The following is a 16,560-nucleotide window of genomic DNA, read 5'->3' as shown; positions in this document are numbered from 1 at the left end:
TAAGACTGGGGAAAGTGGTGGCAGTCAGTAATATAAAATCTAAAGAGAAGGAATAGTTTCCTCGGGATTAACATCCCAGGTAAGAACTGCTACAGAACTCCCTGGAACAGAGAGGAACACAGGGGAGACTTAGCATACTTGAAAGTGCAGGCGATACAATGTGCTCCAATAGACCAGAACTGTTCCCAAGCTTTGTCCTCCAGATGTTGTGGACTACAATTCCTATCAGCCTCAGTATGGAAAACATCAGGTGGGGGAAGCCAGGGTCAGATGAATGAATACACACACACATACACACGAATGGATATTTTTCTTAAAGTTCTCTGCCCCCATTTTTAATTAATATAAGTGAATAATTGAGGTCTCCTAGTTATGTCTGTAGGACCCAGGTGGCGCTGTGGTTAAACCACTGAGCCTAGGGCTTGCTGATCAGAAGGTCGGCGGTTCGAATCCCTGTGACGGGGTGAGCTCCCGTTGCTCGGTCCCAGCTCCTGCCAACCTAGCAGTTCGAAAGCACGTCAAAATGCAAGTAGATAAATAGGAACCGCTACAGCGGGAAGGTAAACGGCGTTTCCATGTGCTGCTCTGGTTTGCCAGAAGTGGCTTTGTCATGCTGGCCACATGACCTGGAAGCTATACGCCGGCTCCCTCGGCCAATAATGCGAGATGAGTGCGCAACCCCAGAGTCGGTCACGACTGGACCTAATGGTCAGGGGTCCCTTTACCTTTAGTTATGTCTGTCAATTTCTTGAACTGCTGTATTCTATAACACTGACACACATTTTGATGTCCTTAGTGCAGATTTTACAGTAAAGCTAAAAAGAAGGATATTCTGGAGAAATTGTACTAATAATGGAGACTTGAAGTTAACCATTGTAATTTGGGAGGGCAACGAAGGGTGGGGATGCACATCTCTCCCATCAGTTCGGCTTGGTCTAGTTGGAATGTGTGCGCATGGAAAAGTGGTTAATAGGAACTTCTGGAGGGGGGGGGCGGGGCAGTGGAGAATTATGCGCGTTTTTGTTTGGATGGTTGGCCAACAGGGATCTCATTTGTTCCTTCCATGAGAGGAAATAAACGCCTGCAGCTGCAGCCGATCACTGGCAGGACAGGCTGGAGGGATGGCGCTCATATCTGTGAAATTGACAACGTACAAGCTATCAAATAAGTATTTCCCAGGCCAACCCCCTCTATCAAGAAATGCCTCTCCAATAATTTGGAAGTGGGGAGAAGCCCGGGGTAAGATGACTGTAGTCTTTTTTGCGCACGCCGAAGCCGATGGAGAGTCCATTCTTTCCTTCCTCGGGAGCACATTGAGGAGTTTGGGAGGCCATGAATGTTAGGAAGAAAGGCAGACAGGCAGAAAGTTGCTCCTGCCAGCCAGCCAGCCAGGGGGAGGCAAGCGCGCTCCTCATTGGGGCGCCGAGGGCTGGAGGCGGTTTCCCCCGGAGGGAGCGCGCTGCACAAACGCTTGGCCCGCAATCCGACCTGCTTTTGTTCAAAGTTTATGGCGAAGGCTGGAGGCGCAGGGAGGAGGCGGAGAGAAAGCTTCCAGCAGGCGCGGGGGGGGGGGTGTACAGAGGGAGGAGGCCAGACCAGGCTGCTGCGGCCGGGCCGGAGGAAGCAGGAGCGCCCCTGGAGCTGCTCGCCTGCCTGGGTAAAGCCTCGGCGGCGGCAGCAGCAGCAGACATCTCCATCTCTCGCCGTGCGCCATCAATGGAAATGGCGCATTTGGCCCGAGGCGGCCTGCCAGGGCGCTTTTCTCCCGCCGCACAATGCCTGGCCGTGGACGTCATTCGCTTCCAGTGGCCTGCAGGGCATTGGGGGAGCGTTTGCAAGCCGAGGCGCGGGGGGGGGGTCGGGGAGGAGAGAATAAAACAAAATCGGATCCCCAAAGAAGAGTCATCGAAACGGGGAGGGAAGGCTTATTCTGCTTGGCTCTCCATTTGAGCCCCTCGATCGCTGAGCTCGTCTTGTAATTAAAAGAGGGGGGGGGGACCCGTCTCCAAAACTTGCTCCAGTTTATCAACAAGTGCAGCAGCGGCCCGGGTGCTCCCCTCGTTGTAACGAGGGAGGACTCCAACGATGTGCAAAACGTGCCCTGCCTGACTTATTTGGGAGCTGCAAATTTATGCCTAGTTGGGAAATGCCCCGGGAAATATTACATCAGACCAAATGACAGTGATTAAAATCAGCTTTGCGCTCCCCCTCGCGCGCGCTCCCTCCCTCGCGCGCCCCCACCCCCACCTTTTCCTTCTTTTGCACTAAAGTCTCTCTGGAAGGGACGTGGCCCTGAGGACTCCGGCGGCGCCAAACCGTTATCCTCCCCCCCCCAGCCCCCAGCCAAGGAAGACGAAGAGGCAGGACCGTTAACAAAAAAAGAGGCGAGATTTCGACACAGGACCAAAGCTTGGTGCTCGCGAGGAGAAGGGGGGGAGCGATTTTGCAGGGGGAAGTCGGTGCGACGGGGAGGAGGCACATTTGCAACAGGATTTTGTTTCTTTTTAAAAATTAAAGCAAGACACAGAAAGAGTTAATTTAAAAAAATAAATAACAACAAATCCGGCGTGGGGGAGGGCAGATTTTGCAGAAGGTTGGGGCCAAGATCGGCTTTTCCTGAGAAACTAGCCCAGGCGAGAGGAGAGCGAAAAGGGCTGAGCTAATTGCAGCCTAACGTGGCGGCGGAGCCGGAGGCGTTTTTTCAGAGCCCAGAGCGAGAAGCCGCTGCTGCCGCCGTCTCCCTTTCGCGGTTTCCTTTCTCTCTCTCTCCCCCTTCTTTTTTCCCTCCCTTTCCCCCCTCCTCTCCCCGCGTTATTTAGAGAGGAGATTATTGCCTTTCTTCTCCCGAGCAGCCTCGGCTCCTCTGTTTTAAGGCTCTTCTCTCCCTGATCCCCCTCCTCCTCCGCCACCCCGCTTTCCTCCCCTCCCCGCGCAGACGAGGCAAAACAAACAGAAAAGAAGAAAAGAGAGAGAGAGAGAAGAAGCCTGGGCAAATAGATCTACAATAATATTGCATCGCATCAGCGGCGGCAGCAGGGTCGGAGGCAGCTCAGCCAGAGGAACCTACAAAGGCGACCCGAGCTCCCTCCGCCTCGCTAAGCGAGCGGCGCGCGGCGCGGAGGACGGGGGGCTTGGCCCAGCTCGTCGGCGTTTCTTCTTCGCCGCCTGCGCTCAAGGTAAGGCGGGCGACCCGGGCTGGCGGGGGAAGGCGGGCGAGCGGGCTCCTCCTGCTTGCCTGCTTCTCTCTCTCTCTCTCCCCCTCTCTCTGCTTCCTTCCTTGGTTTGCACCGTGCGCGCCTTCCAAAGCAGGGGATTCCCCCCCCCCCCAAGTGGTTCTTGCAACTCAACTCGGATCTTGGGTCTTGTGTGTGCAGCTGCCTTTTTTAAAAGCTACAGTGACACTTCCAGCCAAACCCTTCCTTTGCACTGTGTGTGTGTGTGTGCACGCGTGTGCATGCATGGTTCCGTGCGCGCGCTTGTTCCGCGCGGTCGCGCGTATGTGTGTAGCTTTGCCTTTTATTATTTTTCTCCCGTTAAAAAAAAGGCAGGAGGCAGCAGCGATGATGGCCAGCTTGGCTGGAGCCCCCCAGCCCGAGGCTGCTCGCCTCTCGCTGCTGCCCTCCTAGCATCAAGCTGGAGAAGCTGGAAGAGGGGTGGGAAGGGGGAGGAGGTGGAAAAGATCCGGGGCCAAGGGAGCTTCGGCTGGCGTGGGGAGGGAAGCGCGCGGCGCTCGCTGGGGCCCCCGCGGCGTTTGAATGGTACATGCACGAGCGAGCGCGCCTTGACAGCTTTGGAAGCGGGGGGGCGGGGGAATCGGTGGTTGGGGTGACGATGTGGGGCGCCAGAAAGGGCTGCCGGCTGCTTTGGGGGTGAGTGCCGGGTGGGGCGGGGGGCAACATTGGCGCTCCTGGTGCTTTCTGTTTTCTCCCCGGCTGGGGGGAAAGGGGGGCGTCCCTTCTTTAGGAAGCCCCCTTCCCCGAGGGGTGGTTCTGCACAAAAGGCCAAAGAAATGGTGAGGATGATGATGGAAAAGCGCTTGAGGGGAGCGGCTGAGAGGGGGAGCCAAAGCCCCAGGCAGGCAGGCGGGCTGTGAATGAAAGTCTGGCGCCAGCGATTAGGAGAGGGCGGCGAGCCGAGCCGGCTTGGCCCAGGACTGCCGGCGATCGTCGGTTTGCGCTGTCGGTACACGCCGCGCGCGGGGCTCCCCAAGCCCTGCTCTGGGGCTGGAGCTCCCCTTTCTAGAGGGGGAGACACTACTCTCTCCCTCTTCCATCTGCCTGCTTTGCTGCTTCTGTGAAAGAAGAAGAAAAGGCGCCATGTTGCTCTTTTAATTTAATTTTATTCTTTGATTTTTGTTTGTTTGGGGAGCGGGGCTGCTTCCCGCTACTGCTGGGAGCTTTTCTTTGGCAAAGCCAAAAGTTTGGAGCGAGCCTCCCTGAATGCTGTTTAGAGGATGACCAGCGCTCAAAAAGGGGACCGGCGCGTGGTGTTTGGATGTGTGGGGCCACTTGCCCGCTGGCGAGCAGATGGGGATGCCTGCTCTAGTTTGTGCTGAGATTTAGTCTTAAAGACCCCCAGGCTGCTCTCTGATACAGAACTTAGCCTGGGGCCCATTCAACATAATGGGATGGCCCTCCACTTGAGCCTACAGAAGGTTGTACTTTCAATATAGAGGGAAGTTTCAGCTGGGACCCGTGCAACTTCTTCCTGCTGAGGAAAGTGCACGCTTGTGTGTTGTGTTGTGTTTGTTTGTGTGCACACATAGGATGGAGGGACAGAAAGCACCTTTCATACCAAGTTCTGTGCTTAAGCGAGCTGGAAACTTTTAAGGGAAGCCGCTTCCTAGCAATAGCTCTGGCTGAACTCTCCATCCATTCCCATAAAAACACCTAGGCAGATATTGACAGGAGGCTATGAACTTGCACCCCTGCTACACTCCTGATGACCAGATTACACCTCAGCTGTCAACTCCCTGGTTGTGCAGTTCTTCCACCCCCTGCATCCTTTTAAAGGCTCCCAGCTGTGGAGAGCTGAGCATCTTTTGCACAGACAAAGGTGTCCAGGCTTTCTATGTCTTAACCCACGGGCACATTTTCTACTGAAAGGTTAAAAGACACTTGCAAAAGGGAGGGGAGCACTAATATTCTCCTGAGGACAAGGGCTGGGGGGGGCAGAAAAGGTGCTGTGCAAAATGCTTATATCCAGGTGTTGCCCTAGACCTCCCTTTGACCAAGAGAGCCCAATGCAGAGATGGGCCAGGGAGCAGGTTTTAGATTTGATCTGATAAAAAGGCAGGAGGTGCAGCCCAGGAAGGTCTCCTGCACAAGCTCCCTTGAATGTGTGGTGGAGGTGGGAAGGGAAGCTGTGCCAGGCCACCCTTCATTCCGGGGGACTCCTGCAGACTTTCCTGCTGGACTCTAGTCCTTAGCTGGAGTAGTTTGGATGCACTTGAAGCTTTTGATAAACGGCTGGCTGGCTGAAAGGAAGATGTCCCTTTTGCATCCCAGAGAAGGGCGGGGGGGGGGAGTATATTGCACTGTTTCAAGGCATCTCTTAAAAACCCGCAGTTTTCATTTCATCTCTTAAATGGGCATGAAGGAATTAAACTGCATGAGTGAATAACAGCATTAGTTTCAATTAATTTTTTTTATCCTGGCAACAATAAACTTTAGAAACAAAAGCGTTTTTACATCCTTAATTAGTCTGGCTTCCCATCTGTAGGCTTTTAAGTGTCTGTGTGCCTTGATTTAAACTTTGTCCCTCTTTTGGAGCTCCTTTCTTTGCCTACTTCCCCCCTTTTTTTGTTTGGTTTTTAATCCCTGCATAATATTTGCTGTAGTTTCTTTTTGTTTGCAGCCTCTCACCTTCCCTCCCTTGGCCTTTACCTGCTTTGCCTTTTAGTTTCTGCAGTTGCTTTCAGATATACGGATATATATATATATATATCTCCCTTTCCCCTCCAAAAACACACAACCCCATCCCATCATCAGCAGTATTGGTTACTATGCCCCCCAGGGTGTGTATGTACAAAAAAGGGAAAGTTTTATCCATCCCAAACTTATTTTGCACTTTTGAAGTCTTTTTTTTTTTAGTAGAATTTCAAATTGTAGCATCTAGAGTGTATCTTAAATGAATAATATTCCTGTAGGCTTGTGTGTGAGAGAGAGAGAGAATGAAGACACAGGCAACACCCTGGAAATTTCTGCAGTCTTTCAGCATTCTCTGCCCCAGGGTGATAGCCCTGGGCATGGAGTTGAATGGAGCTCTTACAACTGCCTTCTGTTTACCTTTTATGGTTAAAATAACAGCTTAGCAAAGAAGCAACTTCATGGGGAAGCGATTCGGTGAAATCATTGCAAGCTGTAGCAGCCTAGCTAGTTTAATCACCCCTAGAGAGCGGAACAACTGTGAGCTCAATGGGACACAAAATCATTTTGTGTGTAAATGAGCATAGGATGGTGGTTATTTCACTTTCCACGGGCAAATAGTTTTTACAAGCAGCACTTAGGCAGTTAGCACAGGAAGGCGGGAAGAAATAGGCTGCCTTTTGGAAGATCCTGGTGAGAGATGCTAGAAAGCTGCTGCTCTGCACACCAACATGGAGGCAGTTTGGGTATCAGGTCTGTTGGTTTGTTGCCATCATCCAATGAGATTTCTTTTGAATGAGAGCATTGCAAGACTGCCCATTCATTTCAAGCAGGGCTGGCGCAGGAGAATTTCCCAGTGAATCAGTCTCTCTGCCTTCAGCAAACTCCCAGAGATCCTCTTCTTGTGTAGACAAACCACACAGGGATAATTTGAACTAATACAGTGTGCTTAGTTTACACACACACACACACACACACACACACACACACACACAATTCTTAATTACTCTGTAAAAACTTTCACTTGAGACTGCCTCAGAATATTTCAAAAGTTCATTTCAGAAGCAGCAAACCAAAAGACAGTTTGATTCTTTCAGTGGATTCTTCAGATACAAATACAAAAATGTTTACCTTTCTCTGAATACTTTTTAATGGTATAGATACAGTGCTTGAGAAAAAATGTCATTTTAAGTGAATGAGAGCAAAAGAGTCAGTTACATGTTTACAGCTCATAATATCCCTCTTCTGGTACAAAAACAAACAAAAACCTGGGTGGTGTTTTTTGTAATCTGCGTACCCAACTTTCTAGTCCACTCTGAATTCAGATCTGGGTCCCCGTTAGGTTTAGATTAGCATCTGCTCAATTTTGTAGACTGCAGACTTGAATAAATTTTTTTCTGCATCTAACAAGTGAGAGACAGCTCAACAGTGCACAGAGGCAAATCAAAAAGCCATGCAAGGGAATAGTATAAATTACTAGATTGGACAGTTGACTTCCAGAATGAGAAATTAATGTTATAGCCCTGTGCAAAATTGCTGGAAAGTGAGCCCCATTGGAAACAGATGGACTTACTTCTGAGTAAAAATGCTTGTGATGAAGCTGGGAGCCTGCAGTCCTAATCACTCTTACCAGGGTTATGCCTCCTAGAGTGGAACTTGATTCCAAGGGGACATATTTTGGATGAGGGACCCTCAGACAGAGATGTTGCTGTTGTAGGTTAGCTGGAACACTTGGACTACACTCTTGTTTCTGTAAATTCAATGGGAATCCTGCTTCTGCAAATCGGAACAGTCTGCGCCTTCTGCCTTTATCTAGCGGCTGTCATTTCTTGCCAGAAGTCTCTATTGCAAGATAAAACCATTGCAAAGTAAGAATTGTTTGAAGGGCTTTCTCTGTGCTAAGATTTCATTCTGAAGGAGGAGGAAGGCAGAACACTGATTATTCAGAAGGAAATTGCTGCCTTTAGTTATAGGGACTTCCTAGGCAGCTCCTGTAACACTATTATTAGGAGATAATAGCCTAGCTGGGGTCAGAACAAAGACAGGCAGCGGTGACATCAAGCTTCTAGCTGGAGACCCCCCCCCCCCAAAATTTAAACCCAGGAATCTAGTATGTATAAGAGCTTATTGTGTTCTTTGGCGTTGGGATAATTTCTAGGCATCTGGGGAGATGGGGCATCTACAAGCAGGAAGAAATGCCAGAAGACAATGGGGCTGACACTCTTAAATTATTTGTTGAAAGCAAGTACCATAGTTCCGCTGATGATGTGAAATGTTTGCTTGAGATGGCTCAGGGCAAGAACCAAGAGTCATTTGCTCCTTTAAAGAATTCAGCCCATCTCCTTGAAGGTGGTGCTATTGTCAAAATGCTAATGATAATTTCCTGCCAACTGGCTGAAGTTTCTGGGACAGCACTAATCTTTGGGGTAGCGCTCAGGTTAGATGTCCATTCTGCACTTCTGCGTGTCAAGACAGAAAAGGATGTGGATCCTTAATGGGGTGATGTATTTCTGGTGGCAGAGTGGCAAAACAGTCTATTAAACGTGGAGTTTATATTCATTGTAACATTGTCGCAAAATTACTTTTCAATCAGTTTCTGTGCAATTCGGAAAAAGCAAGTGTTTGCTGCCTGTTGGGGTGATTTTTTCCCAAGCTAGTCATACTTGTGCGATGATGTTAAAAAGGGAGACTTTGGATTCTGAGAAGTACAGTCAAAGGAGTCTGTAAGAAATGGAAAATCTCTGTGAAATATTGCATAGGGTGTGCCTGTCAGATGTTAGCAGAATATAGATGCTCTGTGTTGTGACTGCAAATCAAAATACCAAGTAAATTAAATTATTCTCTGAAATGTTTCATAGCTGTAATATTTGGCATATTTTGCTGTAATGCGCGGGTGTGTGTGTGTGTGTTTAGAAATGAAGTGTATAGGCTGTGCCACTTGGAATGTCTTGCATGATTTTATGTTGGTTGCATGTATGTGCGACAGTATTGTTTTATCCAGATTATTATTTATTAATTTATATACCGCTTACGTGTTGGAATAGCTTCTAAGCATTAAAGCAAAGTGAAGTACCTGCTGTCTGTCAAAGTTTAAAATCTGATTGCTATTCTCTCGAAGGCTGAGGGCAATCAAAGTTTCTTGACATTTTCATAGAAATCTGAATTTTAGTGAATAAATTCATGGAAAGAAAGTCTTTGAGTTTAAACTCCTTTTTTTAAAAAAAGAAAGAAATAAAGAACTGACTATAAACAGGATTGTTGTCTGTATGCCTAGATAGGTCTCTAATATATGACTTCAGCTGAGAACACAATATATTTGGAAATGGTATACAGAGGGTAACAGTGGTCACTATTTAAATGACATTTTTTGTTCTATCCTCCTCTTCAGCTAGAAGGCTTTTCCTCTAGATAAAAAAGGGGGGTATTAGTAGTTGTGTTGTGTAGGTAGTTGGGGGTTTTTTAAGAAAAAAAATTGGTCTATGTTTGATGCGAATTTTACTACATGTCTAAATGAAATGCCTTAGGTACTGAGGAAGTCACTAATTTAGAGGTGTCTCGTTACTGAGACAAACTTGCAAAAACCCCTGAATCCCAATTCACAAATTGGTTATTCGTTTGTCAGGGGATATTTCACATCTAACACGTAAGCCCGCGACCTTTAATTAGAATTTTGCAGTTTGTTTTATGCCCCTTGAGGCTGACACCTTGAAAAAGATCCCCCCCCCGCTTGATTTCTTATTGCTAATAAGCATCTTTTCTCTCTGCCCGCTGGTCCTTTGAAGAGTATGATGCAAATACACTTAATTACGAAGGTGGCAATAATTTGTTAGCTGAATATGTGATCAGGCAGATGCAAAAATGATCTTATTAGATCTGTGATCTCATTGGAATCAAGGTAAAGCACAGCTGTGCTTAAGAGGATTTTTTTTCTTCTTCTCTTTTTTCTGTCGGGGGCTTCTAGGAGGAAGGCAGAGCGATGTCCCGGCTGTCTTTAACACGGTCTCCGGTTTCTCCATTGGCTTCCCAAGGAATCCCTCTCCCAGCACAGCTCACCAAATCCAACGCCCCCGTGCACATTGATGTAGGAGGACACATGTACACCAGTAGCCTGGCCACCTTGACAAAGTACCCAGATTCCAGGTAAGGTCAACACTTTTCCTGGCAGCGTCCAATGCATGGAACTTACGCTCTTTGATAGCAGGAATTCAGCTCTAAGACGAGTAGAATCGAAAACCGCGAAATGCTTGTGCTGTTTCCAGATCGAACCCTCCGATACATTCCCCCCCCCCGCCTTCTGTCTTGCAATGTTGTGTTTGAAGCACCTGTTGCGATTGCTGTCCGCCTTCGCCAGTACCCCTGCTTTGTAGCTAAATAAATGTGCCCCTTGGAAGGTGATTTTAACCCAGGTGTGTGCACACTCTTGGCAGCCCCAAAAGAGAGTTCGCAGAGTTTTCCGGTTGTGCCTTTTCAGTGAATTTGTCACCAGTGGGAATTTGCTCACTTGTTCTCCAGTCACTTTTGTTTTGAAATTGTTTCGATGGAGCTTAATTTGCAAGTCTGTTTCATCTGCAGTAATCCTGAGCTCCGAAACAGAAAAAAGGAAGTGCAGCTGAAAGAAATTGTATTCATATGCGAATTAATGTGCTCAAGGTGGACTTGAGAGAGAGTAATTTGTTGAGGATTCTCCACTGCATTGTCATTTCTTGGTCCTTCCAGTTTATTTGGAAATAAGTCCCATTTATGTGTGATCTTTGCCTCTAAGCACTTTCTTACAGACACACAAGTCCCAAAGAAATTAATAAGCAAACGTGCAGAATTGTAGTGTTTGCTGGTGCTTTTCAGGGCAAACATCTTTTTTGAAGCTGTGCATAAGTTTGTTGCTACACATATCTGAGTTGTGTACCATTCTAGCTGTTAGATGCTAAAGACCCACCTATCTTGTAAAGCTTGTTGTCAAGATGCTGAGTTTCTGGCTGTCCTGGGAAGGTGTTTGGATTAAGTTTTACACACACACACCCCAAAAAAAACCTGAATGATGGATGGGATTTAATTGTCATGCGCATCAGAATATGTCAGCATCAGATAGATGGGGGTGTATTGCAATTCACTGGTCCAATTGTGTGGTGCAGTGGCAATTAACAGAGGCTTGGTTCATCCTTTATAATGATTCAGAGACTCACAGTTGAAAAGAGAGGAAGCTACATATGCAAAACTTCCCAAGCTCTCATTTAAAAGAAGACCCTTCAGGTCTCAAAATTGGTACCATGTCTGCAGACTGAGGGATAAATCTGTTAGAAAAATTCCTACACAAGCCCAATGCATGGTTTCTGTGCTGTTGAGAAAATCCTCAATTGCTTTTTGTAGGTTCTTTGTGCAAGCACTTTCCAGTGAATGTCTTCCAGGGTCTGTTGATCTGACTCCATGTTTGCCCTCAGCTGTCAGAGGTTCTGCTTCACACACTATAAGTGTGCACCTAAACATGTGGCGTATGGGTGAGACAGGCACATGATTGCTAACGTAGGTCACATAGGTTCACTGCTCAGAGGGCCAGGATTGTCTGCAGCTTCCATGTCACTGTCAAGACCAGGCACCCCCAAACTGCGGCCCTCCAGATGTTTTGGCCTACAACTCCCATGATCCCTAGCTAACAGGACCAGTGGTCGGGGAAGATGGGAATTGTAGTCCAAAACATCTGGAGGGCCGAAGTTTGGGGATGCCTGGTCAAGACTGCACTTGGTAGCAAACCTGGGTTTGTTTTGGTGCATAATGTGTGGGAACCCCTCAGTGCAGGTCTTGCTGGGCTACAACTCCCATCATCTGTGGCCATTGGCCATGCTGGCTGGGGCTGATGGGAGCTGGAGTCCCAACAACATTTGAAGGGGCACAGGTACCCCGTCTCTGCCTAAGCAGCTAAAGTATTGAGTCTGGCTGTGAGATAATACATGTATAATACGTGACCTTTACTTCTACAATATGGAAATACGATTTCTCCTCAGAAGGATAAAGTGTTTGCTGAAAGCTCATTTTTTGTGTGCAATTTCTTTTTGAATTTGAGTTTTTTGCATTGATTCTGGCAAACCTCTAAACCCAAAGTAGAGATATCCTGCACTATGGCTGTGATTTCATTCCGGGGTAGATGGAGTGAAATACTTTAACGACCTGTAGGAAAGAATCATGGCCTGAAATATTTATCATTTAAACTACGAAGATGATTAATTACTCTCCCCTGCTGTCTGATTTCTAAGGGGATGTTTATTTGAAGGTGCTGATTTGAAGTTTATTGCGACAGCATCAGCCCAGTGCATAAATATGCTTAATATAACAATGCAACTGAGAGATTTGGGTTGTGAGGCTTTCAAACTGGGTTCTTCAAAAACTTTTCCTTGTGGGGGTAGCAGACCCAAAGGTCATATCTGCCCCCTACAAACGTGCCTCCCACATTTGCCTTTTTTGCAAAGAAAAGAATTTTATTTTTGTTGTTAATCTGTGTTCAGCTTGCTCCTCTTCCTCATCCTTTGCTAGCTGTTGTTGGGCTTTCTTGGGTGTCCAAAACACCTCATGTCTCTAAATCAGTTGCCTCTTTTTACCTTTAAAGGGGGCCTTTTCTCCCTCTGGGGTGCTGCTGTTTTAGGAAGGTCTTAGGAAGGAGGACTCCTTTCTGTTTCCCAAGACTTCACAGTGGTGGAGCCCCAGAGGGAGGGAAGGTAAAGCGAGGAGAGCCAGTGTGGTGTAGTGGTTAAGAGTGGTAGACTCGTAATCTGGGGGACTGGGTTCACGTCTCCGCTCCTCCACATGCAGCTGCTGGGTGACCTTGGGCCAGTCACACTTCTCTGAAGTCTATTAGCCCCACTCACCTCACAGAGTGTTTGTTGTGGAAGAGGAAGGGAAAGGAGATTGTTAGCCGCTTTGAGACTCCTTCGGGTAGTGATTAAGCGGGATATCAAATCCAAACTTCTCTTCTTCCACCCCTGAACTCCATTCTGCTTCTTTGCTAATTAGCAAAATAGTGCTGGGGTCTGAATATTGTGTGTTCATCTGAATGTGTTTATGCACATCCGTGTGTGCATGCGAAGGAGGCATACATCCCTCAGGGTTGGCCAGCCCTTGTTGTGGTCCTTGGGTCAGTAAAGGTTAGCCACTCCTGATATAAGTGGCCACATTCACATAATACAAAGCGCTGTGATATCACTTTAAACCGTCATGGCTTCCCCCAGAGAATTCTGGGAGCTACAGTTTAAGGGTGCTGAGCATAGCTGTCAAGTTTTCCCTTTTCTCGCGAGGAAGCCTATTCAGCATAAGGGAATTTCCCTTTAAAAAAGGGAGAACTTGACAGCTATGGTGCTGAGAGTTGTTAGGAGACCCCTATACCCCTCACAGAACTACAGTTCCCAGAATGGCTTAACAATCAGGCCCTCTTCCCAGGGAACTCTGGGGATTTTAGCTCTGAGAGAAGGAATGGGTGGCCTCCCAACAACTCTCAGCCACCTTAACAAACTACAGCTCCCAGGAGCCTTTGGGGGAAGACATTGCTGTTTAAAGTGATAGGGCTCTGTTTGAAATGTATAGTGCAGCCATCCCCAAACTTTGGCCCTCCAGATGTTTTGGACTACAATTCCCATCTTCCCCGACCACTGGTCCTGTTAGCTAGGGATCATGGGAGCTGCAGGCCAAAACATCTGGAGGGCCGCAGTTTGGGGGTGCCTGGTATAGTGCATTTCAGTGGGGCCTCATAGAGCAGCCTTTGTCAACCTGACACCCTCCAGATGCCTTGGACCACGACTCCCATCATTCCCAGCCACGAGGAGACCAGGAAGATAGAAGGGAGCAGAAATATACCTTATGGCTGGTCTCCTACCAAGTCGTACTGAAGGGTAGTGGGCATATGGGGTGTATTGTAAGACACGCTTTTAGTTCATGGTGCTAGTATGGGCCAACTGTGCCTTGTCTGAACTCTGCATGTACTCTGGAACACTTCTGTAGCTCCATGGAAGTACATGCCTCACCTAAAAAAAGGATATTGCAGAGTTGAAAAGGGTTCAAAGGGCAACCCAAATGATGAAGGTGAATGAATGAAAAAATTAAAATAAAGGTGATGGAGTGACTCCCTTATAAAGATAGGTTGCAGTGTTTGGGACTTTTTAGTTTAGAGAAGAGGCGACATGATAGAGGTTTATGAAATTGTGTATGGCACTGAGAAAGTGGACAGAGAAAAGTCCTCCCTCATAACAGAAGAACTTGTGGACATCCAACAAAGGTGAATGTTGGAAGATAAAGGAAAGTACTATTTCACACTGCGCAAACTATGGAACTGGCTCCCTCAGGAGGCAGTGGTGGCCACCATCTTGGATGGCTTCAAACAGGATTAGACAAATGCATGGAGGACAGAGTCACCAATGGCTACTAGCCATGGTGGTTGCAGTCCTTGTCCATCAGCTGAAAAGCCAGTGTGGGGAGAAATGCTTGAAGACAGAAGGTTTGGAAGCCGCTGATATTATGTACGCAGAAGTTCAGAGAAAGTGCTGCAGCCCCAAACATCTGTTTCATGATTAAAGGGAAAAGTGGAGGGGGGGGGGAGAAAGAAGAAAGAAAGAAGGGAAAATAACAACTGGAAATGGTTAAAGTATTACCCACACTGGAATTGTTGAAGAGAAATGAGTATGAAACGTGGAAAAATGAGACTTGAGAAAAATTAATTCCTCAGTTTAATTTCGGAGTGGTGAATCATAGAATTGTAGACTTGGAAGGGACTCCCAAGGGTCATCTAGTCCAACCCCTTGCAATGAAAGAATCACAACCAATAAGTTTACAGTACAAACCCCTGGAGAAGGACCAGTCAAAGAGGATGGTCTGTTTGTCTGAATAGCACAGTCAGACAAATGGCAACAGGGAGTGGGAACTAGGGCATGCTGAATTTTTCAACTTTCAAATTCCAAAAACGAGGGGTTCTAAAGTTGTAATATGACTTGGGAATTCAAAAAATATTTTGATTAAATTAATTTTAATTTAGCTTTGCTTGATAAGTAAAATGTGTGTAAAATTGCACAGAAATCTTTAAAAATGATAGCCAAGTACTTGCAGTTGTATTATATATTAATATTATTTTTATTCTTAATGTTTATTATTATTATTTTGCTTTACCTGACATTTTCAAAAGGTATAATGAAAATGCTTTGGTTTTCCAAGAGCAGTTAATATGCTTTTTAATCAAGCATAGATTTACCAAGCTAAATGTTGTCCAATCACAAAAATAATAGCAGACTTGAATAGCCAGACTCTGTTCACTGAAGAAATTTGGAAAAATTAAGTTTCATCCCCTAAAATGACACACCCTAGCGGGACACTGTCTCTTAATATTCATGGGTAGCAGCGGGAAGGGCATTTGCATGGCCAAATTGGTGGTGGCAGTGCAGGGGGAGCTTAACCCTTCCACTGCCAGCTGATTCTTCCTTAGAGGCTCCCCCCCCCTTTTTTTTCTTGGTTCCAAAGTGAGAACTGGGCCCAGTTTTTGAGTAGAGGGAGGGAGGTTGTAGGAAGGAATCACAGGGCACTGATAGTCCCTTCCTGTCTTCACATGATGGCTAACTGGCAGACTTACTGACAACATAATTTGATGTTTGCACTAAGCACAGCAACCTTAAGAGTTCACAGGAGTTCAGAGGTGGTTTGTGTACTTCCTTTGTTCTCTTGATTCATGAGCAAAATATGTTGCACGTTACCCGCTCTGTACTTTGCTTTTGTTATAGGGAGCTAAACGATAAAGGATGAATCTTTCTCACATGATACCCACGACATCGCTTTACCCCATATGTGCCCACTTAACCTTTTCAAGCAGTTGTACTGGAACTGATATAGCTGCCACTAAATACTCATTCTGCATTTGTAAAAACTTTGGAACTCCCTGCCTATTGACTTCAGGCAAGTGCCTTCACTGTTCTCTTGTCATGACCTGCTAAAAGCTTTTTCATTTAGAGAAGCCTACGCAGGTGTTGATGCAAGCGTCGGTCTTTTTTAGTCTGTTATATTAACTTCTTGAAAGTTTTTAATTACTGCTGTTAGTTTTTTTCTTATTGATTATTTTATTGTTTTATCTTTTTTTGTAAGCTGCTGCTTTGATGGTTAACCACCCCCCTCCATTAAGCGGTGTATAAATTTTTGTGAAATAAATAAATAAAACAATAACCTCTTGGGATGTTTGTGAGATAACGTTATCTCGGCAAACAAACCTTCAAGGCAGGTCACACTTCTTACCCTTGTGTCGGGTTGGATGTGGGCTTCTCCCAGCGAGCTCTGCATTCAAATCCATCCTTGGGCAAGCCATACTCTCTCACCCTAGCCTACCTCGCAGGGTTGCTGTGAGGAGAAAATGAGATCCCTCCAGCAATCCAGATCTTGCTGGACTTCCAAGTCCCACCATCCCTGACCATTGACCGCGATGGCTGGAACTTAGGGGAGTTGGAATCCAGCAACGTCGGGAGAGCCACAGGTTCCCCACCCCTGGTATAAAGCACCTTCTCAGTGGTGACTCCCCTCTTGTAGAATGCTCACCCCCAGGGAGGCTCTCCTGGTGCCCTCTTTGTCTTTGTTTAGGCACCAGGCAAAAACTTCTCTGTTTACCTGGGCATTTGTTTTGGCCCTTAGGTGAAAGGGGTTTCTACCGTATGTGAATGTGGGTGTTTTTGTTTTTGGTGGGGCA

The 16,560-nt window shown here is 46.8% G+C and overlaps 1 protein-coding gene across 4 annotated transcripts in view; it reads left to right on the top strand.

The window, feature by feature from the left end:
• Positions 1 to 1,093: 1,093 nt before the first annotated feature.
• The window catches only part of KCTD15 (potassium channel tetramerization domain containing 15), a 66,881-nt gene continuing 51,414 nt past the window's right edge, over positions 1,094 to 16,560 (top strand). Inside the window, exons 1-2 of one of the 4 annotated variants that reach the window (XM_088672123.1) lie at positions 1,094 to 1,239; positions 9,829 to 10,007. In XM_088672123.1, the coding sequence (XP_088528249.1) occupies positions 9,844 to 10,007 (164 nt within the window). In that variant the 5' untranslated portion in view covers positions 1,094 to 1,239; positions 9,829 to 9,843. The other 3 variants (XM_035120478.3, XM_088672122.1, XM_088672124.1) reach the window with 3 other exon arrangements.

The sequence above is a fragment of the Zootoca vivipara genome, chromosome 6, assembly GCF_965207765.1.
Source record: "Zootoca vivipara chromosome 6, rZooViv2.hap1.1, whole genome shotgun sequence".
Classification (NCBI taxonomy): domain Eukaryota; kingdom Metazoa; phylum Chordata; class Lepidosauria; order Squamata; family Lacertidae; genus Zootoca; species Zootoca vivipara.
This window is presented reverse-complemented; position numbering and strand designations above follow the sequence as displayed.